General features: G+C 35.5%; 1 protein-coding gene and 1 pseudogene across 1 annotated transcript; one reads left to right on the top strand and one right to left on the bottom strand.

Annotated features, from left to right (window-relative positions):
* Positions 1-5,571: 5,571 nt before the first annotated feature.
* Positions 5,572-7,584, bottom strand: LOC125220483 (annotated as a pseudogene).
* Positions 7,585-10,288: 2,704 nt separating this feature from the next.
* On the top strand, positions 10,289-21,450 carry LOC125222478 (squamous cell carcinoma antigen recognized by T-cells 3). Its single transcript, XM_048125117.1, has 16 exons — positions 10,289-10,608; positions 10,865-10,998; positions 11,838-11,895; positions 12,496-12,711; positions 13,239-13,511; positions 14,951-15,085; positions 15,177-15,302; positions 15,984-16,028; positions 16,305-16,412; positions 17,614-17,756; positions 17,857-17,980; positions 18,783-18,857; positions 19,618-19,983; positions 20,067-20,159; positions 20,514-20,673; positions 21,012-21,450. The coding sequence occupies exons 1-16, from the start codon at positions 10,372-10,374 to the stop codon at positions 21,245-21,247; spliced, it is 2,529 nt and encodes an 842-aa protein (XP_047981074.1). The 5' UTR covers positions 10,289-10,371; the 3' UTR covers positions 21,248-21,450.
* The last annotated feature ends 1,518 nt before the right edge of the window (positions 21,451-22,968 follow it).

A 22,968-nucleotide genomic window follows, 5' to 3' on the forward strand; every position in this document is an offset into this window, starting at 1 on the left:
GAGGATGAACCCCCAGGCGGAACCCTTTGACTCCCCCGCCATTCCTCTACCATCATTCCCCCGTCCAACAACACCATCATTCTCCCGCCCAACAACACCTTCTTTCACAAACTCAATCTCCACAACAACAGGAAAACTCGTTGGGCATATCGTTATCAATATCTACATCTTCTTCCATTTTTGTTTCATCATCTTGCCACAATCATCATTCTTGTCGCTCAATGCGCCCTACACAACATTACCAACAACATGAATAAACAGTGAAAACACCACAAAAAAGAAAAAAATCTTGATGCAAATTTAACTTACCACATCGGATCGATCGATTGGAGGGAATAGAAACTCCAGAATTGGATTGTTGTTCATCATCAACGCTTGCCGCTTTGTCTTGCTCACCATCTTCTTCGAATTGGTCACAAACCGATCAAGTTCCCAACGTTTCCGTATAAAAGAGCCTCAATATCAGTCAATTTCATTGACATCCGTGCCAAATCTCCCCCTCTTCCGATTATCGCAGTTGAGGCATTTTCCCTTGGGTAAATTCGCAATCCAAATCCAAGTTTTGTTGACACCCAATCTGATAATATTTCCCAAATTTCCCAAAGAATCGTTACATTCATCAATAATATACTCTATTATCTAACTCCTTTCCCAAAAGCAGATTCAATAATTTTCATCAATTAACTAGTGATCAATTGTAGTTATTATAACTCATTTTACTTCATATCACTTCAAAGCAATTCCAGAACCACCAAACAACAACCGGAATAGCAACAAAGATATCAAGATAAACACGGTGTTACTAACTACTTACGTGCCTTGTGAATCTGGACAAACTGAGCCGAAGAAGGCCCAAGTTGCAAAGGGAGGCGACAAGAAGTGGAACGGAGCATTTCAATGGTCAAAGCTCCAAGTGCTCTTCTACGCAATCGTCACTCACCTTGCGAAGCATTTCAATACCGAGATTATCGAATGTCAACAACCGTATTAAAATGTCAACAACTAAAAAATAACACTTATAATTAATGTCAACGACAAATGTCAATAACAAATATTATTTATGTCAATTGCATGTCAACAACAAACTTTATTTATGTGAACTACGATGTCAACAACAAACTTTATTTATGTCAACTATTATGTAAACAATAACATTTCACAAAAAATTTAAAACGTCAACGACAAATATTTTCTTTCAAGACGTATATTATTTATGTCAACAATAACATTTTACATATAATTCATGTCAACAACAATGTTTTACATATAATTTATGTCAACAACAATTTTCATAAAATTTATCCAACGACTTTATATAATTCATGTCAATAACAAAAGTTATTATGTCAACGAGCTATATAATTCATGTCAACAACATATATAATTTATGTCAACAATAATATTTTAGGGAACTCTGTGGTAAAGATCGAAACAGAAATCATGAGAAAACAATTTTTTTAAAAACAATATTTGCGTTCGCGAACTTCAATTTTGTTCACGTACTTTGTTCTTCCTCATACAATCCAGATTTCCTTGCTTAAATTAGATAAATCAGCTAACAGAACCATCCAAATCTGCAATTGCGAGGCAAACAATTTCATCGTTAGGGAGAAAAATTTAACGCGTCATCTTATAACGAAGAATCAAATTACCTAACGAAATCTGGATTTCGAACGAAGCATTCATATCATCGTCTCGGGGGTGAAAAGAGAATCATATTTCTTGAAATTATATGCCCAAACACAAATTCGCCACCACGTCCCGTTGACGACGAAAGAACAATAAATCACAACTTCCAATTCAGATCTTCAACCAGGGGTAATAATCATATATCTCCCGCACTACCGTCGAACAAAAATCAGTAATTTTCCAAAAAGAAGAAAAAACAACACGAAGAGCACAATTAATCGAAACCTCGGTCAAAAATTCGTATCAAATCCAATCAGAGTACAAAAACAATTCCACGATTCTCCGAACAAAATCGAGCTCCCACGTCTTCTCCTTCAAGCTCAAAAATGCACTAGCAATTCCCAAAAATCACGATTCAAACTTGAACTCGGAAAAGTGAGAATTTTATAACTACGAAACGAGAGGTTAGATCGTTCGATTATCCAATCCGTACATTCCACTCACCCATGCTCACCACGAAAATTAATTTACAGAGAGAAAGGCAGTTCCTCACCACCGCAATGACGATCCCGCCGGATTCGACAATTTTCGCACAAAATCAACCGATCCTCGCAGACCTCTCACCCGACCTCGATGCCGCGATTATAGTGCCGTTGCCGCACGCGCCGAGCAGCGACCAGCAAAACTTACCGATGGAGCGATTTCACCACCGGCGGGACCCTGACTCCTTCACGAAATTTGGGTCTGGATTTAGAACTCCGCCGCCGGTGAGAGATTGGCAAATAAGCATAAAATTACTATTATGTCCTTTCATATTAAATTAATCTAAAAATATTTATTGTGTGGCAAAATCTGGACCACTCATTTAATAAAAATGAGTGGCGGATATTGCATCTCATTTCTCAATTAGCCTATATAATCTCAATTGATCATGATCCTATATATATATATATATATATATATATATATATAGGGTCTTGTTAGGATGAGATTTTTGGGCATAATTGAGAAATGAGATAATCTCAACCACTAATTCAAGATTAACTTAATGTCAACAACTATCACATTATAATATCGAATGTCAACAACTTCGTATTAAAATGTCAACAACTAACAAATATCACTTACAATTCACATATCAATACCGAGAATATCGAATGTCAACAACTCGTATTAAAATGTCAACAACTAACAAATAACATTTACAATTCACATATCAATACTGAGAATATCGAATGTCAACAACTCGTATTAAAATGTCAACAACTAACAAATAACATTTACAATTCACATATCAATACCGAGAATATCGAATGTCAACAACTAACAAATAATACTTATAATTCACATATCAATATCGAGAATATCGAATGTCAACAACTCGTATTAAAATGTCAACAACTAACAAATAACACTTATAATTCACATATCAATACCGAGAATATCGAATGTCAACAACTAATAAATAACACTTATAATTCACATATCAATAGCGAGATTAGTGAATGTCAACAACTCGTATTAAAATGTCAACAACTAACAAATAACACTTATAATTCACATATCAATAGCGAGAATATCGAATGTCAGCAACTAACAAATAACACTTATAATTCACATATCAATACCGAGAATATCGAATTTCAACAATATTGATAACGAACTTGCAATTTGTTGTTAAAATTTGCATAAGGATTTAACAATTAACCTAGTGTTATTGAATGTTGGGTTGAATTCTATGTATGTATTCTTGAGTTTGAAGAAGAGGTTAGTCAGTTTGTGATTTAAAATGGAACTAACCCCATTTCTTTTTTAGATTGAACATTTCTCCAAATTCAACCATAATGCTGTAGCTATTTAAATCGTTGTAATCCTTTAGGCACATATCATGTGTCACTCCAATATGGGATATTCATACAATGACAAAAACTTATGTCCACCAGGATTTACTGTGCATCCAAATTTATTAATCTCATTGGGGTTTATTGATCACACTTAGAATTTAATGAGCAGTGCATCCTGAAGTACCGAAGCGTGCCTCAGCCTCCAAACTATTTGAAGAAAAGATAACCAAGACCGAAGCAAGACTGTTTGGGTTTTGATTCTTTTTAATGCAATGACAGCAAACCTAAAGGATCGCAATCAATAATGAATATTACTAATAGCTAACATAGTCGTAGCTGCCCTTTCTATGTTGTGTTTACTAGTCTCCAAATATGATGAAAATTCCGTGGCGTTCCTTAGAAATTTTGTTTTGAGTTGGGCCCAAACCAACATGAGGATTAATATTATTTGAGCTGCGTATTTTAGATACAACTATTTTGTATGTCAACAAAATGTCAACAAAGAGTATAGCTAACATACATCATGTCAACAGATTTCCATTTATGTCAACAGAACATCAATTCAAATATCAACAGATTTTGCATTTATGTCAACAAAAAATTATCATCATAGAATGTCAATAAATCTGCATTTATGTCAACAGAGTATAATTCACCAACAAAGTACAAAAAAGTCATGTTAATTAAAATCAAACCAAAATCCTTTTTCCTGTACAGTTCCATCGCCGCGTTTTGTATCCTATTGTAAAAATTCACACCAAGCTGTATCCTACTGATATTGAGACAAATTAACAAACACATGGAATGCATAGACTATTTTCATCTTCACAAAAAGATTTCCCATTCCAAAACATGTCAATTAGCCACATTGCTGAATTGAAAACAACAACACAAAATTCAGTCAAATTCTAACATCTCCTAATCTAATTTATCTTGATCCATAAAAAAGAAAAAATTAATACACATACCTGCAACATCCTCTCCGTCATAAACGCCGCGGTGAACGGTGCCAAAAGTTCCCCGCGCCAGCACAGATTTGACCACGAATTTCGAGGCATCGATTTCCCAGTCTTGCCTCGCCGGAATCTCCCTCAATTCATCCTGCTGTTGCTGCTTCCCTCGATTCATCCATTCTGCCCTAATTAAAACATGAAATTACTGATCGCCGCTCTCTGGAGTCCTTACCGATCCTGCTTCTCAGATCCGGCGGTCGGATTTGATCAGAAAGCGATCACTAGCAGAATTTCAGCAGCAAAGCCAACAAGGTTTGGAGTTCTATCTATGGAACGTGAAGATGAAATCCTAATTAAAACATGAAATTACCATTCTATCCTTTCATATTAAATTAATCTAAAAATATTTATTGTGTGGCAAAATCTGGACCACTCATTTAATAAAAATGAGTGGCTGATATTGCATCTCATTTCTCAATTAGCATAAATAATCTCAATTGATCACAATCCTATATATATATATATATATATATATATATATATATTTGTTGGATGATATTGGAACATGCTTGACCTAACCCAAATTTTCTGTTAGCCGGAATGGATTGACAGCACCAGAGTCATGTAAAAGCACAAAATGAATATCACACAGTTACCAAAACACAGAAATGCAAAGAGCACCCTCAACAACTAACCATTTAGCTCATCTAAATATAACAAATTTTGAAAACAAATACACGTTGATAATATCCGCATATTCAATTGCATCACGCGGCAGCATTAAGGAACTCATATATCTCAAGCATACAAAAAAAGGAGCCCAGCTTGAAGCTCCGAGACATAAACCTTTGGCTCATAGGCTGCATCAATCCTCGCCCTGCACTAGAAACAACGACGCCTGCATGGAAACAAACACACCATGAACTAAAATCAGCAGTTTCAATACAAGTCTTAGATTAAAATCTCTTCAAATGTTAACTTTTTGGATGCCTCGATATGAATGGACAATAACTGAAAATTAGGAAAGGCAAAAAACGAGTTCAAGAATTGAACAGCATTATTATGCATAAAGAATGGTGATAATATCACTAACCTCCACTTGATATGGACTAGGATACAATTTCCTTGGGTGCAAGGTCCTCCATCTATTTGTGGAAAAAATCATCTCCATTTGGCATCGAAGAAGTTGCAGAATCGGCTGAGAATCTCTTTTCTTCCATGAATGATCTTGCCTTGTCAGCCTCATTTTGCTTTAGCAGACTCCCGATGATGACGTTGTATGTTACACGATTAGGTCCACAGCCGCGATCCTCCATCTCTACCAGCAAACATTTTACCTCTTCCAAAGACCCTTCTTGACAATATGAACCAATGATCATATTATATATATAAGCATCAGGTTGTACACCTTTTGAAGGAAGTTGATTGAAAATATCTCTTGCCATGCCATGTTTTCCATTTTTGCATAATCCATTTATGAGAGCACCATACGTGACTACGTCAGGGGTAAATCCTTTATCTTCAATCAGGCGGAACAATGAAACAGCCTTATCCATCTCTCCATTGCTACACAACACATCCAACAACACATTATAAGTATGCAAGTCAGGAAAACACACTTCTTGATCTTCCATATCCTCAAAAAGTTTCCAGCCCTCGCCAAATTTATTTGCACTAAATAATCCGTGTATCATGGTATTATATGTATGTTTAGTTCGCACCAAGCCTTTATTGGGAATTTCAAGAAAAAGAAGCCAAGCTTCATCCATGCTTCTCTTTTTGCAATATCCATTCAATAAGCTGTTGTAACTTACAATATCAGTATGTTACACAGCCCATCCAACAATAATGAATCAGCCTCATCAATCTCCCCATTGCTACACAGCCCATCCAACAATATATTATAAGTATGCAAGTCAGGACAACATACATGTTGGGCTTCCATATCCTCGAAAAGTTTCCAGCCCTCAACAAATCTATATTTACTACATAATCCATGAATCATGGTGGTATAAGTATGTGTATCAAGCACCAAACCTTTACTAGGAATTTCAAGAAAAAGAAGCCAAGCTTCATCCACGCATCCCTTCTTGCAATATCCATTTAATAAGCTATTATAGCTAACAATATTAGGCATTAAGCCTATCTATTTCACCTTTCATACAAAATCCATCAATAAGTGTACTATATGTGACCACATCAGGAGAAATGTTTTGTTGCGTCATAATTTCCAATACATTTGTAGCCTCTTCCATCTTTCCTTCCTTACAATATGCATCGATCAATATACTGAAAGTATGCACATCCAAAGATATCGTTGAATTGGCCATTTCATTCAATAAGTCTCCAACATCGGTATGCCTACCATTATCACATAGTCCCTTAATCATGGTATTATATGTGACAACATTAGGTAAAATACCTTTGCTGATCATCTTAGTTAGAAGTTGCAAAGCATCATCCATCTTTCCACCCTTACACAACCCATCAATTAATGTGCTATAAGCCTTGATGTTGGGTCTCCACCCACAACTTTCCAATCTACGAACCCAATCATAAGCCGCAATGACCTGTCCAGTTTTGCATAACCCATCTATCCAGTGCAGAATCATAACCTGATCAGGCTCGCAAAGTTTTAAATCCAGAACCTTTTGGAATAATTTCACAGCTTCTGCTTCCTTACCCTCTAAAAACAACCCTTTAATGAGATGGCTGATTGTCACAACATCTGGTTCGTATCCACCCTTAAAAAAGAAGGCCATTATAGCAAAACCAGAGTTTATATCTTTCAAGTGACAGCAACAGTTAACTGCAATACTCATAGTGTACATATCAACAGGGAAACCAATTTGAAGCATTTCATCAAACACCTTAAGGGCAAATGAATACTGCTCAATCTTTACACAAACGCTCGTAAGTTTGTTGTACATTCGCATAGAAGGCTTCGGCTGCATATTTTCTATTGTTTGAAACAATTTAATAGCATCGTCTAATTCTTTAACAGGAACTGAATCTATTCTGCACCTCTTAGGTTGAAAAGCCTTGGAAGAGAAGACAGAGAATAAAGGAGAGAGAATACCGGCTTTATGAGACCATCGATTGAGAAATCCTCTCCCATTAACGAGATCGATTGCAGATACAGCAGTCCTTCTGCTCATCTCCTTAATCAGCGGGAGAGATTCAAAGTGAGGAAATGAAATGGAAAGAGAAGAAAAGGGAATTTTTAGACCATACGATGTGGTTTTATATGGAAGAACCGAAGAAGTAACATAATTTTTTAAAATTATACTCCCTCCGTCCTGCTTTAGGAGTCCCGGTTGAGTCGGACACATATTTTAAGAAAAAAGTGTTTGACTGTGTAATTAATAAATATTGTAGTAGAGGTTGGGACCCACTTTTAATTGAGTGTCCAATAAATAAATGTTATAGTGGATGTTAGGACCCACTTTTAACACTTTTTTATTAGTTGTAGTGGATGTTGGGACCCACTTTTAACACTTTGTAAGCATTTTTTATTAATTTATCTCAATCAGGACTCCTAAAGCGGGACACTCAAAATTGATCAACCGGGACTCCTAAAGTGGAACGGAGAGAGTACTATATACTCATTTGGTTTATTACTCACTCCGTCCTCAAAGAATATACACTTTGAGTTCGGCATGAATTTTAATGTTAAATTGGTAAAATAAGAGAGATGTCAAGAGAAAAAGTAATTAAAATATTAGTAGTGAAAAATGGGCCTCACCTCATTAACAAGAAAAGACTTTCCAAAATTAGAAAGTGCATATTTTTGTAGCACGAACTAAAAAGGAAATAGTGCATATTCCTTGTGGGACGGAGGAGTATTAACTAGTATCAACCCCGTGCGTTGCACGACATATTGAATTTTCTCATATAAAATTGAAAATTTCAATTAGATAAATTATGATAAAAAATAAAATTATATAGAGTTTTTAAATCACTAATACAATACTACTCCCTCCGTTTTAAAAATAGAAACAACACGGGTTTTAATGTGCAATTTGGTAAAATAAGAAAGAGTGAGAGAAAAATTGGTTAAGTAAGAGAGAATGAGAGAAAAAAGAAATGGAATTAATATTAGTGGATTATAGGATCCACTTTATTAGTGGTATAAGTGGTAAATAAATTGATGTATATGAGTGTAAAGATTTCTTAAAATAGAAAGTTAGAAAGTTGATATTTTTAGGGAACGGACTAAAGTAGAAAGGATTGTTATTTTTACAAACGGATGGAGTATAAAATAATGACATTAATTACGAAGCAATCTTGATTATGTTACTAATAATTTTTGGTAATGTTGAAAAATCAATACAATTTTCCATATTGGTGGTGGTGGAATTTTTGGTAATGTTGAAAAATCAATACAATTTTCCATATTGGTGGTAGTGGTGGTGGTGGTGGTGGTGGTGGTGGTAGTAGTAGTAGTATAACTCCCCGGCAGCCGTTCCCTGCCTCGTCACCCGTCGCGCCTCGCCGCTGCCCAGCCGAGCCACCGTCCTTCCTCAGTGTTCCACCGCTATGTCTCGTTGGCTTTGGTTCTATCTATACTGTAGATTGAATTTCTTTTTCTCAAGATTTGGTTTAGATCAACTTTATTCATCAAGATTCTATTTATTCCGCTTCCGCCGCCGTCGGCCCTCTTGCATCGCTGCCTCCGCAGTAACCCATAGCGTCGCCGCTTCCTCTGCATCTCTGGCATCTCTCTCGTCGCCTCATCCGCCAATGGTCGCCGGAGCCGTCGCCGGATTCCATTTGTGCATATTCTAGTCCGTCTATCTAAAAGTGTTTTAAATCTTCTTCAAGAAGTTTGCATTTGGTTGGACCATTTGAGAAGCCAATAGGAGCTGCAATTTTTTTTATCCAATGACTGCCATTTCACAAAATGACCAAAAGGGTGAACAAAAATAGCTTCACATTTATAAAATTGTCTTTTCACCAAACTGTCACTTTAGATTAGTAAGATATGTGAGTGAGATGAGTTAGTGGAATGTGAGGTCTCTTTACCATTTATGGTAATTATGAGCCGGGACTCCTATTCGTGGACGGAGCAAAATGGAAAAACGAGACTCATATTCGTGGACGGAAGGAGTTGTAGATTCTTTTTTTTAATAATGTTGAAATTTTAATTTAATACTTGTGTTGGAATTAATTACATTTGTCATCAATCCATTTAATTACTAATCATATACTCCCTCCGTCCTAGATAATTTGACCTAGTATTCCATTTTTGTCTGTCCCAGATAATTTGAACCATTTCACTTTTACCATTTTTGGTAGTGGACCAAATATTCCACTAACTCATTTCTACTCACATTTTATTACTCCCTCATTCCCTGAAATTTTGTCACCTATTTCATTTTTCGTCCGCCCTAGAAATTTGTCACCTTTCACTTTTACCATTTTTGGTAATTGACCCCACATTCCACTATCTAACTCATTCTCACTCACATTTTATTTTAAAGCTAATATATAAAAGTAGAACTCAATTTCAACAAAAAATAGAATCCAAAATAATTTATGCTCGTATCTCTATACCATCACCCATCGCCCCCGTATATCTCTAATAGCTTTCATCTTCTCTATTCATCGTCTCCAACACTTTCATCGTCCTATGTTGACATTTACTACTAGATCACTAAATTACACATGGCAAGTTTATTACTAGCTCTAAAATTCTCATAGTCATAAATTAGTTGTAGTCACCAATTAGCGAAAGACTTAACAATTAGATTACACCCACCCCTGCGGATGGCAGTATTAAATTTATGATGATTTTTTACGGTCATTTACCATTAAAATTAATCAGATGTATTTTGGGAAAGTTGGACAGATTTTTTGAAAGAGGAATCCAAGTAAAAACAGACACTTAATTTATAGATACTGCTACTCTGAAAATTTCCTCCTGAAGCTTTAATTTTGTGAAAATGGCGGATTCTGAAACCCTAGTTACTGCTCCATCTACTAGCCTAGAAGAAGACAGCAACGCTAACGATGTTTTGATGCCCGACGCTAAGAACGCTACTGAAGGCTCCGACTCTGACTCCGACTCAGAATCCGAATCGGACTCCGACTCTGAAGATGAATCCCAGGCGAAGGCTCAAATTGAAGCACTGGAAACACAGCTCTACAATAATCCATCGGATTACGATACTCATGTCCAAGTAAGCATCCTTTCCTGCCGATAACTAAAATGAACATACACACTTTCACTCATTTTGTGTGCTTAGATTTTTGTGAATATGTGTACTAGCTTTTCTGTCTGTAAGCTGGAGTTATGCCACGGGGTTTATTGCAATAGATTGGCGCTTATCCATCATTTTGATGGACCGAGTTTTTTTTAGTCTTCAAATTTGGTCACTCAATCCGGTATGAAGGATAAAAATGCTGATTCTCAGTTTATCTGTGTGAATCTTGAAGTATATCAAAGCTCTGCGGAAGCAGGGGGAGTTAGAGAAGCTGAATCAAGCAAGGGAAGCAATGAGTTCGTTGTTCCCACTGACTCCTGATATGTGGCGCGAATGGGCCAAGGATCAAACTACTATTAGCTCCTCGTGGGTTTTTTATCTACTTTTTTTGTTTGTCGTTGCTTGTTTTGGATCCTTGTCTCAATATTCCAAATTATCTGATCACTCTGGTCACTCTAAACTCCAAAATTTTAACTGGTCTCCCATATAATTTATAAGGTATAGCTATCGAAAGAAAGTCAATAGTGTTTTGGCTTACTGAATTAGGAATCAACAAGGTGATATGTTTTAGTTCTGAACATTGCCTAATGCGATCTGTTTGTGTTGGCACTCAATGCTTCTATTACATATATTCTTTCTGATAGTTGGTATGATATAGTTTCTGCGACCTCATGATTTTTTTGGTGTTAGAAATATTTGCATACCGAGGTAATTAATACATGGTGTAGGGACAAAGCAAGTATGGCTTATCATTTCACAAAAGTGGACGTGTTTGTAAAGTATACATATATTCTTTCTGATAGTTGGTATGATATAGTTTCTGTGACCTCATGATTTTTTTGGTGTTAGAAATATTTGCATACCGAGGTAAAAAATACATGGTGTAGGGATAAAGTATGAGCAAAAAATTTCAATTTAAAATAATAAACAATTGGAATTATGTATGTCACGCAAAGCAGTGCACGCCCAAGTGTCACACGAGTTTTAATAGAAGTGAGGTAGTGTGTTTTGCGAGTGGAGAAAGAGCCCCACTTTGCTGCATTTTACATACTCCCTCCATCCTTAAAAAACCACTATTTCCATTTTGGTCTGTCCCTTAAATTTATGCACTTAAAATGTGGTCAGATTCATGTTTCATGTTTTATGTTGTGACTATTGTTGGACATACTGTCACATTATTATGTGATAAAATAATCCCTTTGCAGGCTAGAAGCACTCCCTCAGATCGAAAAGCTGTATGAACGAGGAGTGTCTGATTATATGGTATGCTCTTGTATTATACCTGAAAACCTAACTATAGATTACAGTTTACTAATCTCCATGACAATCAGATTAAATTCTGTTCACAAGTGAAAACTATATCCACTTTTTTACGTACTTCCTTTAGTTATTGGTGACCACAAGCTTCAAAGTGTGACTTTTACTAATATTAATCAAGCTGAATAACATAAAATATTATTCTCCCTCCGTCCACAAAAAATAGACAAGTTTTACCATTTTGGGCCGTCCACCAAAATTAGACTAAGTCTAAAAATGGAAAGTTTTAAACCAATACTAACCATATAGTACATCATTCTAAATGTGGACCCCACAATCCACTAACACTACTTTCCCCCCATTTTCTCTCCTCTCTTACTTTACCAATTATGTATTAAAACCCGTGCCATTTACAACTTTGTCTATTTTTTGTGGTCGGAGGGAGTAATAGCAAAGGTGATCTTATGGAAATTGAACTGTTTCACTTAAAAGATGCTCTCTATATATTTGTACATATGTATAGTCATGTGCATTTCTTTAAAAGCATTTTGCAGTTTGCCATCTAGTATCTAGTAATAAAGAGTTGACTGATGCTTCTTTGTGCAGTCTGTTGACCTTTGGTGTGACTACTTAAATTTTGTACAAGAACATGATCCTTCTGTCAAAGAATGTTCTGCTGTGGGCATCTCGAAAGCAAGAAATCTGTTTGAGCGTGCACTTACTGCTGCTGGCTTGCATGTTGATGGAGGTCACCACATATGGGAACTGTACAGAGAATTTGAACAAGCGATTATTTTTATTATTGACGAAACTGACTCTGCGGTTAGAGACTGTTATTCATTTCCTACATCAGTTTAATGAGTTTTCTGTAAACAATGTTCTCCCTGTGGTACTTATAACTGTGGTATGTGTCATTGGAATATAATTGGTCACTTTGTGGCATTAGAATTGCTTGTTCTTATGTCATCCTTGCCTACTCAGAGTCTACTAATAGATATTGGGACAAGGAGGTCAATACAATTATAGGGTTAGTTATTTCATCTTCTATGTAGGGGCAAGCTTCTCTTGATATAGCTGCTGATGTAGTATAATATTTTGAATGGCTGTTCCTTAAAATCATATGTTTGGTAATCAAAAGATTTCCCATTTTATTGTCAGAAGATACTTTACTAATTTCAGTCTAAGGCCTTTGATCAGATCTTAGAAATCTGTGTTTGTGCTTATTTTTACCAGCTTTTTCAGCCAGTTTTTGTTTCTAATCAGAAATATTATGTTCTTTCTTGTTAACTGGTATGTCACTTTGACTTTGTATAAGTTTCCGTAGTTAATAGTGGCTGCTTATTTTGCAGGCAAAAGAAAAGCAGATCCAGCGCGTGCGAAATTTATTTCATCGTCAGTTATCTATTCCCCATACCGACCTAAAATCAACACTTGCTGCGTACCAGGCCTGGGAAGCTGATCAGGGGCGTCTCACTAATGATAACAATAAAGATTTAGATGACCTTCCATCTCATGTTGTCTCTGTATATCAAAAGGCATTGGAGATGCTGAATGACCGAGCTCATCTAGAAGAAAATATTTCCAAGAGCAATACAGATTCTGAAAAACTTCAAGATTTCATGGTACGTGCACACTAGAACCCTCTTCTCTCTACCAGAAGGAAATAATCTATTTTTTAAAAAAAGAACACTCATCAACCACTTTAAAGGACTGAAGTTCTGCTTGTACAAAAGATGAGAGATTTATATTTTGGTCACGTTGTAGGTTGATGCAAATTGAGATTCACTTACAGATACAGAAATTTTGTGCTGGTGCCAAAAAGTTGTCTAAGGTGCAAATTAAAAACCATTGAGTGCTAGTACTTGTTATAGGACATTGCCTTATTGGGTGGGTTTATGTTATTTTTTAATTGATCTGCAGCACTTCTCCTCTTTCTTGGAATAATATTCGTATCACAAAATGGAACATAAATAATGGAATAAATCGTGTTGTCTTGAGAGTCTTAGAATTTTAGCTGTGTGGCCATCACTATAAGATGTCCTTTTATCTCTAGTAGTGGCCCTTCATAGTCCTTTTCTTTTTGGAGATTGACTTTGTTACTAGGAGTTGCTGTTGTTTTAGCATGATTTGAAAGTGATACATTATAAGATGAAGGGATCTAGGTGTAAGATCATAAGCTCTTCAAATATTATTTTAATTTTTGTAAAGAAAAGAAAAAAGAAACGGCTTATTTGCCTTATTAAGTTCAAACTTCAAACAGACCTCGTTGAGGCAGTAGCTTAATGCTCTTGGTGATTTTAGTTGTCCATCAGCACTTCATATCTTTATGAAATATTTGTAGAATCTAGATGGTAACTATACAGCTGTTTTAATTTCATTCCCAGTTCCAATACCCAGTGCCCAGATAATGATGATAATGGATTTTTGATTGAGGGTATAGGGCTGAAAGAAGTTTTTGCAAGTGTGTATATTGAGTAAGAATAAATCGAAGCACATGTGTGTATATTGAGCAAGTGTGTATATTATGTAAGAATAAATCGAAGCACACGTTATGAGTGTTAAGCCAGCCATAGAACTCTGGAAAAAAAGTGTCTTAATGTAAAACCAATTAGGTCTTCAGGTTTATATATACAGGACTTCTGCTTTAGTTGTTCACCTTTGGACTCTTCCCAGTAATGTATTTTCCAGAACAAATAAGGTTGCATTTTACTGGAGGTTTTGATTTGAGGAGATGAATCAGGGAAAGAGCTGAGTTGGTCTGTTTTAAGTTGGCATCAAATGCCCCAAATAATGGTACACAATTAGAGTAGGTTTCATGTAGAGTACACTTATTTAAATGGTTCCATTCAATGAAGTTGTTGATGTGAATATCTTACCATATTACAAATCCTCCTAACTGACTCGCTAAAGTTTTATTTTCTCATCTATCATGTTGAACACTGAAAGTGTTCTAGTTCTGATAATAAAATGACCAATTCTTATCACTGTTAAAAGACAGATGTGTATTGTCTAATATTTGTAGACAAGTTTCAAATTGCTAATGATTTTCATACTTCTGCAGACTTACTTGAAATTTGAGCACTCATCTGGTGATCCAGCACGTATACAGATCTTGTATGAACGAGCTATAGCCGTGTTTCCTGTATCTGCTGATCTATGGCTTGACTATACACAGTATCTGGATAAAACATTTAAGGTTTTGTACTTCATTTTATGTAGTTGTGTTTTCTCACATTTATAATTTCTGAGATTGCAATCAAAATGACATTTGAACTGATGCATTGCAGACTGCCAGAATTGTGAGGGACAGCTATTATAGGGCCACAAGGAACTGTCCTTGGGTGGGTGAATTGTGGGTTCGATACTTGCTTGCCCTGGAACGTTGTCATGCTTCTGAGGAAGAGTTATCAACAGTATGTATCTATTCTAGTCCTTCGATGAGTCTGACACCTAATAGATGATTTTTTATATCTTTTGTGCCTTTTATTTCTTGTTCAATGTTGTAGGTGCATTTTTAATGCACTACTTAAGTTGACATATAAGAAATCCTCCTTCTGATTTCTTTTTTTAGGGGGGTGGGAGCGAAGTTATTTCTTAGAGAATACTCAATTCCATAAGGTCCATACTGTGTTGTTGTTTCACAAGATTGGAAATCAACCATTCAACTCTGCTATCTTAGACTAGTTTCTTTATGCTGCAAAAGAAAAGTAGAAATCCAAGAAAACTGCATCAATAACTTAGGCATCATGTGTCAGAGACTCAGAGGTATCAATCTGATATAGTACACACATTTTTGAGTTATCTAATAACTCTAAATCTATGGATTTCTGATATGACACTGCAAACTTGTTGCATGTGCCGTTTCAAGTTCTGGAGTCAACATGCAAAGAGAGTAGATGCATGTTTAAGGTTTAATCTAATTCTGTCTGGTCCTGTTATTTGAAGAATTTTATTTCTCTTTCAGTATTTAATTATGTAAACTACTTTTTGTTACAGTGTGGTGCGTAATCTCTAGATCTTCTTCTCTTGCTATTCCTGTGCTCCCCTCCCTTCCTTTTTTATTGTGTGCAACTTCTTATTTCTCATTATTTCAGGTATTTGAACGATCACTGCTGTGCACTTTTTCAGGATTTGATGAGGTACAAAATTTTAACATATGATTGATTGTTCAGAAAAATATGCATTTCAAGTATTGGGAGAGTTACTGAACATGCTTACTGTCTGTGGCTCTTCTGAATAATTTGTTCTTAACCGGAAGTGGAGGACATTGACCTGTGTTTTCTTTTGTACTGCACATGTAGTTCTAAACATGTAGGGTCTCATGGATTTAGACTTATATACCTGGAGCATTGATGTCAACTCATTGCTGTTTTCTTGTACTCCATATTTCTGACTTTGCCTGCACTTTCTGTCAGTACCTAAATGTATTCCTCACAAGAGCCGATGGGTTAAGGCGGAGAATGTCTTCATCTACAGCTGTGAAGGATGAAGTGGACTATGCAATTTTAAGGGATATATTTCAGGTTTTATATTGTGGACTTATTTTAAGTGTTTTTACTGACTATTGCCTTGGGTTCCTAGACCTCTGATTTTTACAAGTCTGTTTATAGTAATTTTGTATTGATGATTAATTTGTAGACATGTTGACGCTCTTAGTTTTTTCCCCTTTATTGGTGTAACTAGTCAATATATCTGAAGTAGAATGTGACAGCCGCACACTTGTTTTGTTCTGTTGTTACTCTTGACAAATACTTCCTCCGTCCACCATAAGCGATTCACATTCCTTTTTGGGATGTCCACCTAAAATGAGTCATTTCCGTTTTCAGCAAAAAATAACACCTTTCCTCTCTCTTACTTTATCCTCTCTTCACTTCTCTACTTTATTCTCTCTTTACTATTTTACTTTATTCTCTTTCCACTTAACTCTTGAAATACTATCATTTTCTTAAACCCCGTCTCCAAAAGAAACGCCTCGTTTATGGCGGGGCGGAGGGAGTACTATTATGTTGGTGTTCATATTGTTAGAACTATTGAATCTTAACTTATCACACACAAGCATGGCAACAGCTAGATGCATATGCCTTTCTTTATGATGTGGAAAAATATGAGCCCAGAGGATTTTGAACCATACCTTATCACATCTGAAATCTCTAGATTGAAAAGGTTCACAGGTTTAAAATAGAAGCTTTATTCATATTTTATTTACTGCTTCTTGTGCATTAGTCAGGCTGGTTGCTAATTGGTAGTTTTGCAACAATAAGCTACCTTACTTTCTGATCTTGTCTTCTATGTCCTTTATCACAATTGTTGATTGACATTGTTTAATTACTTCCTGATCTTGTCTTCTATGAGAAATCAAATTATATGGCAATGCTATGCATTATGCAATAGTTATTGTATAGTTCTATGGTTATTTATTATTTTTGAAGCCCTCGGCTTAAAACACGAGTTGCACAGTATCATGCTCCTCATTAAATGTTTATAGATGCCTTGTATCCATGATGGCTGAATAGCCACCAACTACTCTCATTTCATGTTTTGCTTTGTTGATTTTGATGTGTGTATCTATGTGCTGAAGCAGTATGAAAGTCTAAAAAAGATGTACTGCTTAATGGTATCAGTCTATTTTATGTCAACTGACTATATTGGCAAAATGAGTGCCTTTTACTTTTGAAATCTATTAACCCCTGTTTACATAAGTTTTTTTTGTTTTTTGGATCTTAGCGTGCATCAGATTACCTATCCCCACATCTCAAAAACACAGAAAGCTTACTTCGCTTGCACAGTTATTGGGCTCGACTGGAGTTGAAGTATGGAAAAGATTTGACTGCGGCTCGTGGCGTCTGGGAGAGCTTGCTTAAAATATGGTGTTCCCTATATTCTTGCCCTTTTTTGGTTGATTCTTTAAAACTTTATTGTTATAAACAGAGTTATTAAACTATATTTTTCTGTTCTAATATTTTCTAGTGGGTCTATGATGGAAGCTTGGCAAGCTTATATAGCATGGGAGACTGAGACGGGCAATATAAATGAAGGCAGATCCCTTTACAAGAGATGCTACAGTAAGAGATTCCCTGGAACAGGCTCAGAGGTAGGACTTTGGGCTGACTATTGCTGTAGTTGGTTAGAAGGGCTAACCCTTTCCTTTGATTTCTCTTGGTGGGTAACGGGAGCTGGTTGATGAAAATTTTTCTCTTTAAGTGTCTTCTACCTCTTTTTGGAGTCACCGCGTTATCTTGTATCCCACTTAAGAAAAAGAAAAATGATTTTTCTCAGGGGATGTATCTGCTTCATAACATCTTCAAAGTTCAAACTTGTCTCTGAAATTCTTAAAGACAGTATTCACTTTTCAAAGGTTTTAGACATAGTCAGCTTACTGCCTTTTGTTATTATATGCTGCAGATGATTAATTTGTTTGAAGAATAGGAAACAGGCTTGTTTATTTTTAAAGCTTTTTAGACTAGAATTGTATTGTATGTACTTTGTGCAGAAATCTGATCTGAATAGTGCTTCTTTAGTGATAATTGATATAGCCAATTATTAAATTAGTGAATTGCTTAATAGGTATGAACCAGACAACATTATTTGGATGCTTGAGTGATAAGATGCATGTAAAACATTTTCCCACTTATTGCACCATTGTTGTTGTGGAACTCAACAAGCCCATGCATTCAAGTCCTTTTTGTCCTTTTAAATAATGGTGATGTCCCTTGTTCGACTATTCCTCATAAAAGTCAACCCTCACATGACTTAATTGTAACTAATGCCTTCTTGGACTTGACTGATCTCACTTTGTATTGGTTCAGAGTCTTCTTGATGTTTTTCAATTGAGATACATGTGATACCTTTGGATTAGATGATACATTCATTTCCTAAAAAACAGAATCATTCAGGATATTTGCCATTCATGGCTGCGCTTTGAGAGAGAATATGGATCACTGGAAGAGTTTGATATTGCTGTTCAAAAGGTACTTCTCTGTTTAAATTTTGTTTTCCAATATGCCTTACCTGATGTTCACTACTTAAGACTACATTCTTTGGCATTACTCGCAATATATAGCCCCTTTACTTCTTAAAGTTTTTCTTTTCACTTGTTATAATAATGCCACCTTTCTGACTTGCTCTGCATTATTGCCAATATATATGCAAATAGTCGTGATGAATAATAGGCAGGTCATTTTTTTTAACTGCATATTATCTGCATCATTTTATTAGTCAAAGAGGCACATTACATTCCTCAACACTTAACTTGGGATATGTTCATAGAAGTTATGTGGTGCCAGGCTGTGCCCCTAATTGTCTATGTGGAATTGTGGATCAGTATGTTTGTTAGTAGCATTACGCTGAACTGTCAGTAAGCATAATTAATGGGTCAATATTTTCATTATTTATTACCATATCATCTGTTTGCCAACTAGAATAAGAAGCCTGTATGTGACACATGCATAGAACTTTAGAGTTGCTGGAGAAAGTGAAAGTAAGAAGTCTCTTGTATTGATGCCCATTTGATTATGTCCTGGATTACACATTATTAACCTTAGTGTACCTTTTGTTTTAGTTAGACATGATTATATGAACAATACTTGCTGAAAATAATTTGGGATACCTGCAATTTAGATGATCAGGCTCTTCATATGAGATGCTTTGAATTTAAGATATTTTATTATTTTACAGTATCCCTTTTGATTATTCCTTCGTGTGTTGCATCCAATGTTAACATTGTTGCAGGTGTCTCCTCGTCTTCAAGAGTTGCAGCTGTTTAGGTTGCAACAGGAGAGCAAAAATGTCATTCCTGCTGCAAATGATAGAGAAAATCCATCCAAGAAAAGTGCCCGGGAAAAGAGGAAGCTAACTTCACATTCAGTAGAAGAACAGCCACCAGCTAAGCATCACAAAAGTGCGGCTCACGATTCCAACAAAAAAATTCAGAATGATAAAGGTCAGCCAAGGCAATCAGCTGAACCAAGTGAAGCTGCTGAGTTAAAAAACAAAAATGCAGAACGTGCTAAAAACCAGGAAATGCAGGATAAATCTAAAAACTCTATCCAATTTAATGATCAATGCACTGCCTTCGTTTCCAATCTGAATCTCCAGGCATGTCATCCCGTGCTAAGACTTTCTTTTGTAACCAATCATCATTAATTAATGGATAATGATATTCATTACAATACGTGTAGGCAACTGCTGATGATCTGCATAATTTCTTTGCTGATGCTGGTGGAGTTGTTGCAGTTCGATTACTAAAGGACAAATTTACCAGAAAATCAAGAGTAAGTGCTGAGCATTTTATTCCCATCGGGGCAGTAATTAATATGTACAATTCACTTATAGTGGGTTTTAATGTTCGTCTTCCTAGGTTTGCAACTTTTTGTTGTTAATGTTTTATTGGCTACATTCTTGCTTAAAAAACCAAAATTTTCTCTTTTACCAGCTCTGACAAGAATAAAAGTCTTGGAGATGCCATTTTCCTTAGAAAGTAAAAAGGAAATTGATTAGATTAATGTTGATGTTGCTCAGTGGTACAATATAGTGGCTGAGACCCTAAAATCTCTGTTCATTTAGAGTTTGGTCTTGGGATTTGCATTCTATAATTCTGTTGGATTTACACCTGTTTCTTCATGAAGGGGTTGGCATATGTGGATTTCTCAGACGATGCACACCTTGCAGCGGCTTTACAAAAGAATAAACAAATCTTTATGGGCAAGAAGTTAAGCATTTTGAAATCAGATCCTAAGCAAGGCAGGAAGAAAGAAGTTGCTGGGCGTAGTGGCAGAGCAGAACATGGTAAGTTAATACATCAGCATGTCTATCATCAAATTTTGATCCTACCTTGTGTTTGTCAGTTGTTATTTGAGACAAATCTAAAATGTCAATTGCTGTTTGAAGTAGAGGATATTCCGTCAGACGCTAGGTAGTTACTAGATGCTGTCATTTTATAAAATGTTCTCGTCCAAAACAAAAAAACAAGTCCAAGGGGAGGAACATATCAACGCCAGGCAGTTGATTTGCTAGACTGATCCCTCATCCGATCTGCTTTGGCATGGATAGCTTGCCTATGAAATTTCCTGCTTTACTAAATTCACTGCACAATATATGTGATTCATATTGCTGTAACGTTGCAGGCCGATCTGACACACGAGAGACTCCCAAGGGGAAAATGGACATTCAGCCACAATCTCCCACTTCTGGGCAGGGTGATGTTAAGTTGAAGGGGAGGAACACATTTGCAGTACCAAGAAATGTTAAACCTCTCGGTTGGAGCAGTCGAAGCACACCACCATCTGATGCAGCTAATGAACAGGAGGCCGATAACCCCAAATCTAATGATGAGTTCAGGAAGATGCTAATGAAATCATGATGGTCAAATAAGCCACTGCCTATGCTTGTAGTTTGACTAAAAAGTTGGATTGCTTGATGATCGTTTTCTAATTGGGCACACGTCGATAATCTGTATTAGTATGATATCAAGCAGTGTTTCTTCACTCATATATCAGTTTGACAAGTCTTTTTTAATAGTGTCAAGATCGTAATTTTTCAAGAGGGATACACATTTTTGGCTCATTGGACATGGTTGAAATGCATTGGTCGTACACCCTACTAGTTTTGTTAGATAACTGATGCAGGGAATGTATGAACTATGAAATAAGTTCTACTCGTCAATTCACTACAGAATATAGGAAGCAAACGAGTACAAGTACACCACCAAAAACAAAGCCCACATACAAGATAGAAGGGAATGCATTAGAAAGCTTGGAATGATTATTCATCTAAGATTAAGATAGTTGTAATAATATTTAATCTAATGAACCAAATACATACGATATTTAATTGTGAGATATAATCTTGCAAATCAAAAAACCCCTTAGTGAATGAGTATCATTTTAATTTATAAATTGAAAGATGTGTCTTTGAATAGATATATTTTCAATCTGCTACATCATAAAATTTCCCTAAATCTGAAATCATATAATAGTCGAGAAAAATAGCAAAGGTAAATATAATCGATTCTATTAAAGTTGCAAAATTTGCCACAAACCAATTCTACATAGATGATTTTTGTGATAATTTATAAAAATAAAATAATGTTTCGCTTATAGTAATTCTAAGTAGTCTCTGAATAATAGAGACACATCAGAAGCGTCCACGTACATTTATTTAAAAACAAAAACAAAATTAAAACAAAAACAATACCATCCACATCTCTTAAAGCACGTGAAAAAAACATACTATTATCCATTAGGCACCAATATATCTATGGCCTAAACTTAGTAAACTATACGTCCAAATTAAGTACTTTTCAAGTATACGTACTTATTAAAACACTGAAACTGAAAGTAGTTATTTTTGGTATATCTATATAGTATATACACCAACGTTTCCTCTATTTGATAAATACCTAGTTCTAAACGGAGTAGTATCTTTTGGAAAATATGAGTTTTTTCCTCTCGAATCTATCTTAACTATGAACCTTTTTAAAAATTTAATGGCTTGGGAATGGGATTATTATTATTATTATTTAAACTGCAAACTTAAGTCGTGGAAGTTTAATTATGTTCTAGTGAAGTTCGGATCACAATTTTTTGAAGCATGCACACTATATAATTGAGTAAAATGACACCCAAGTTTTTAAGAGTATTAGGCAAGTAAAAATCATTGAAAGCTATCGTTGTTGGGGTTCAAAGTTCAATTTAATTTTTGTTTTTCTTTTTATAAATCTTTATTTTTCAGAATACTATACACTTCATTTAAAAGGAGATCGAGTTTGAACTTCTAACATTATAATTGATCTTAGACCATCTCCAACAATTTACACCAAACGCAAACTTATTTTTGAGTATACGTCACACCAAAAATAGTTTTACTCCAATCATTTACACTAAATTCAAAATTTACACTATTTTTGGGTTTTTGTCTCACAAAATTTTTCCAGTAACACCATATTTGGTGTTGTTTCAAAAAAAAAACACCAAAAATGGGTTCGAGTTTGGTGTATGGTTGGAGAAGATTTCTACACCAAAACTCATTTATGGAGTACGGTTGGAAATGGTCTTACCACCTAAATGAGAGTTATTGCAAAAA

The sequence above is a fragment of the Salvia hispanica genome, chromosome 4 (genome assembly GCF_023119035.1).
Source record: "Salvia hispanica cultivar TCC Black 2014 chromosome 4, UniMelb_Shisp_WGS_1.0, whole genome shotgun sequence".
Classification (NCBI taxonomy): domain Eukaryota; kingdom Viridiplantae; phylum Streptophyta; class Magnoliopsida; order Lamiales; family Lamiaceae; genus Salvia; species Salvia hispanica.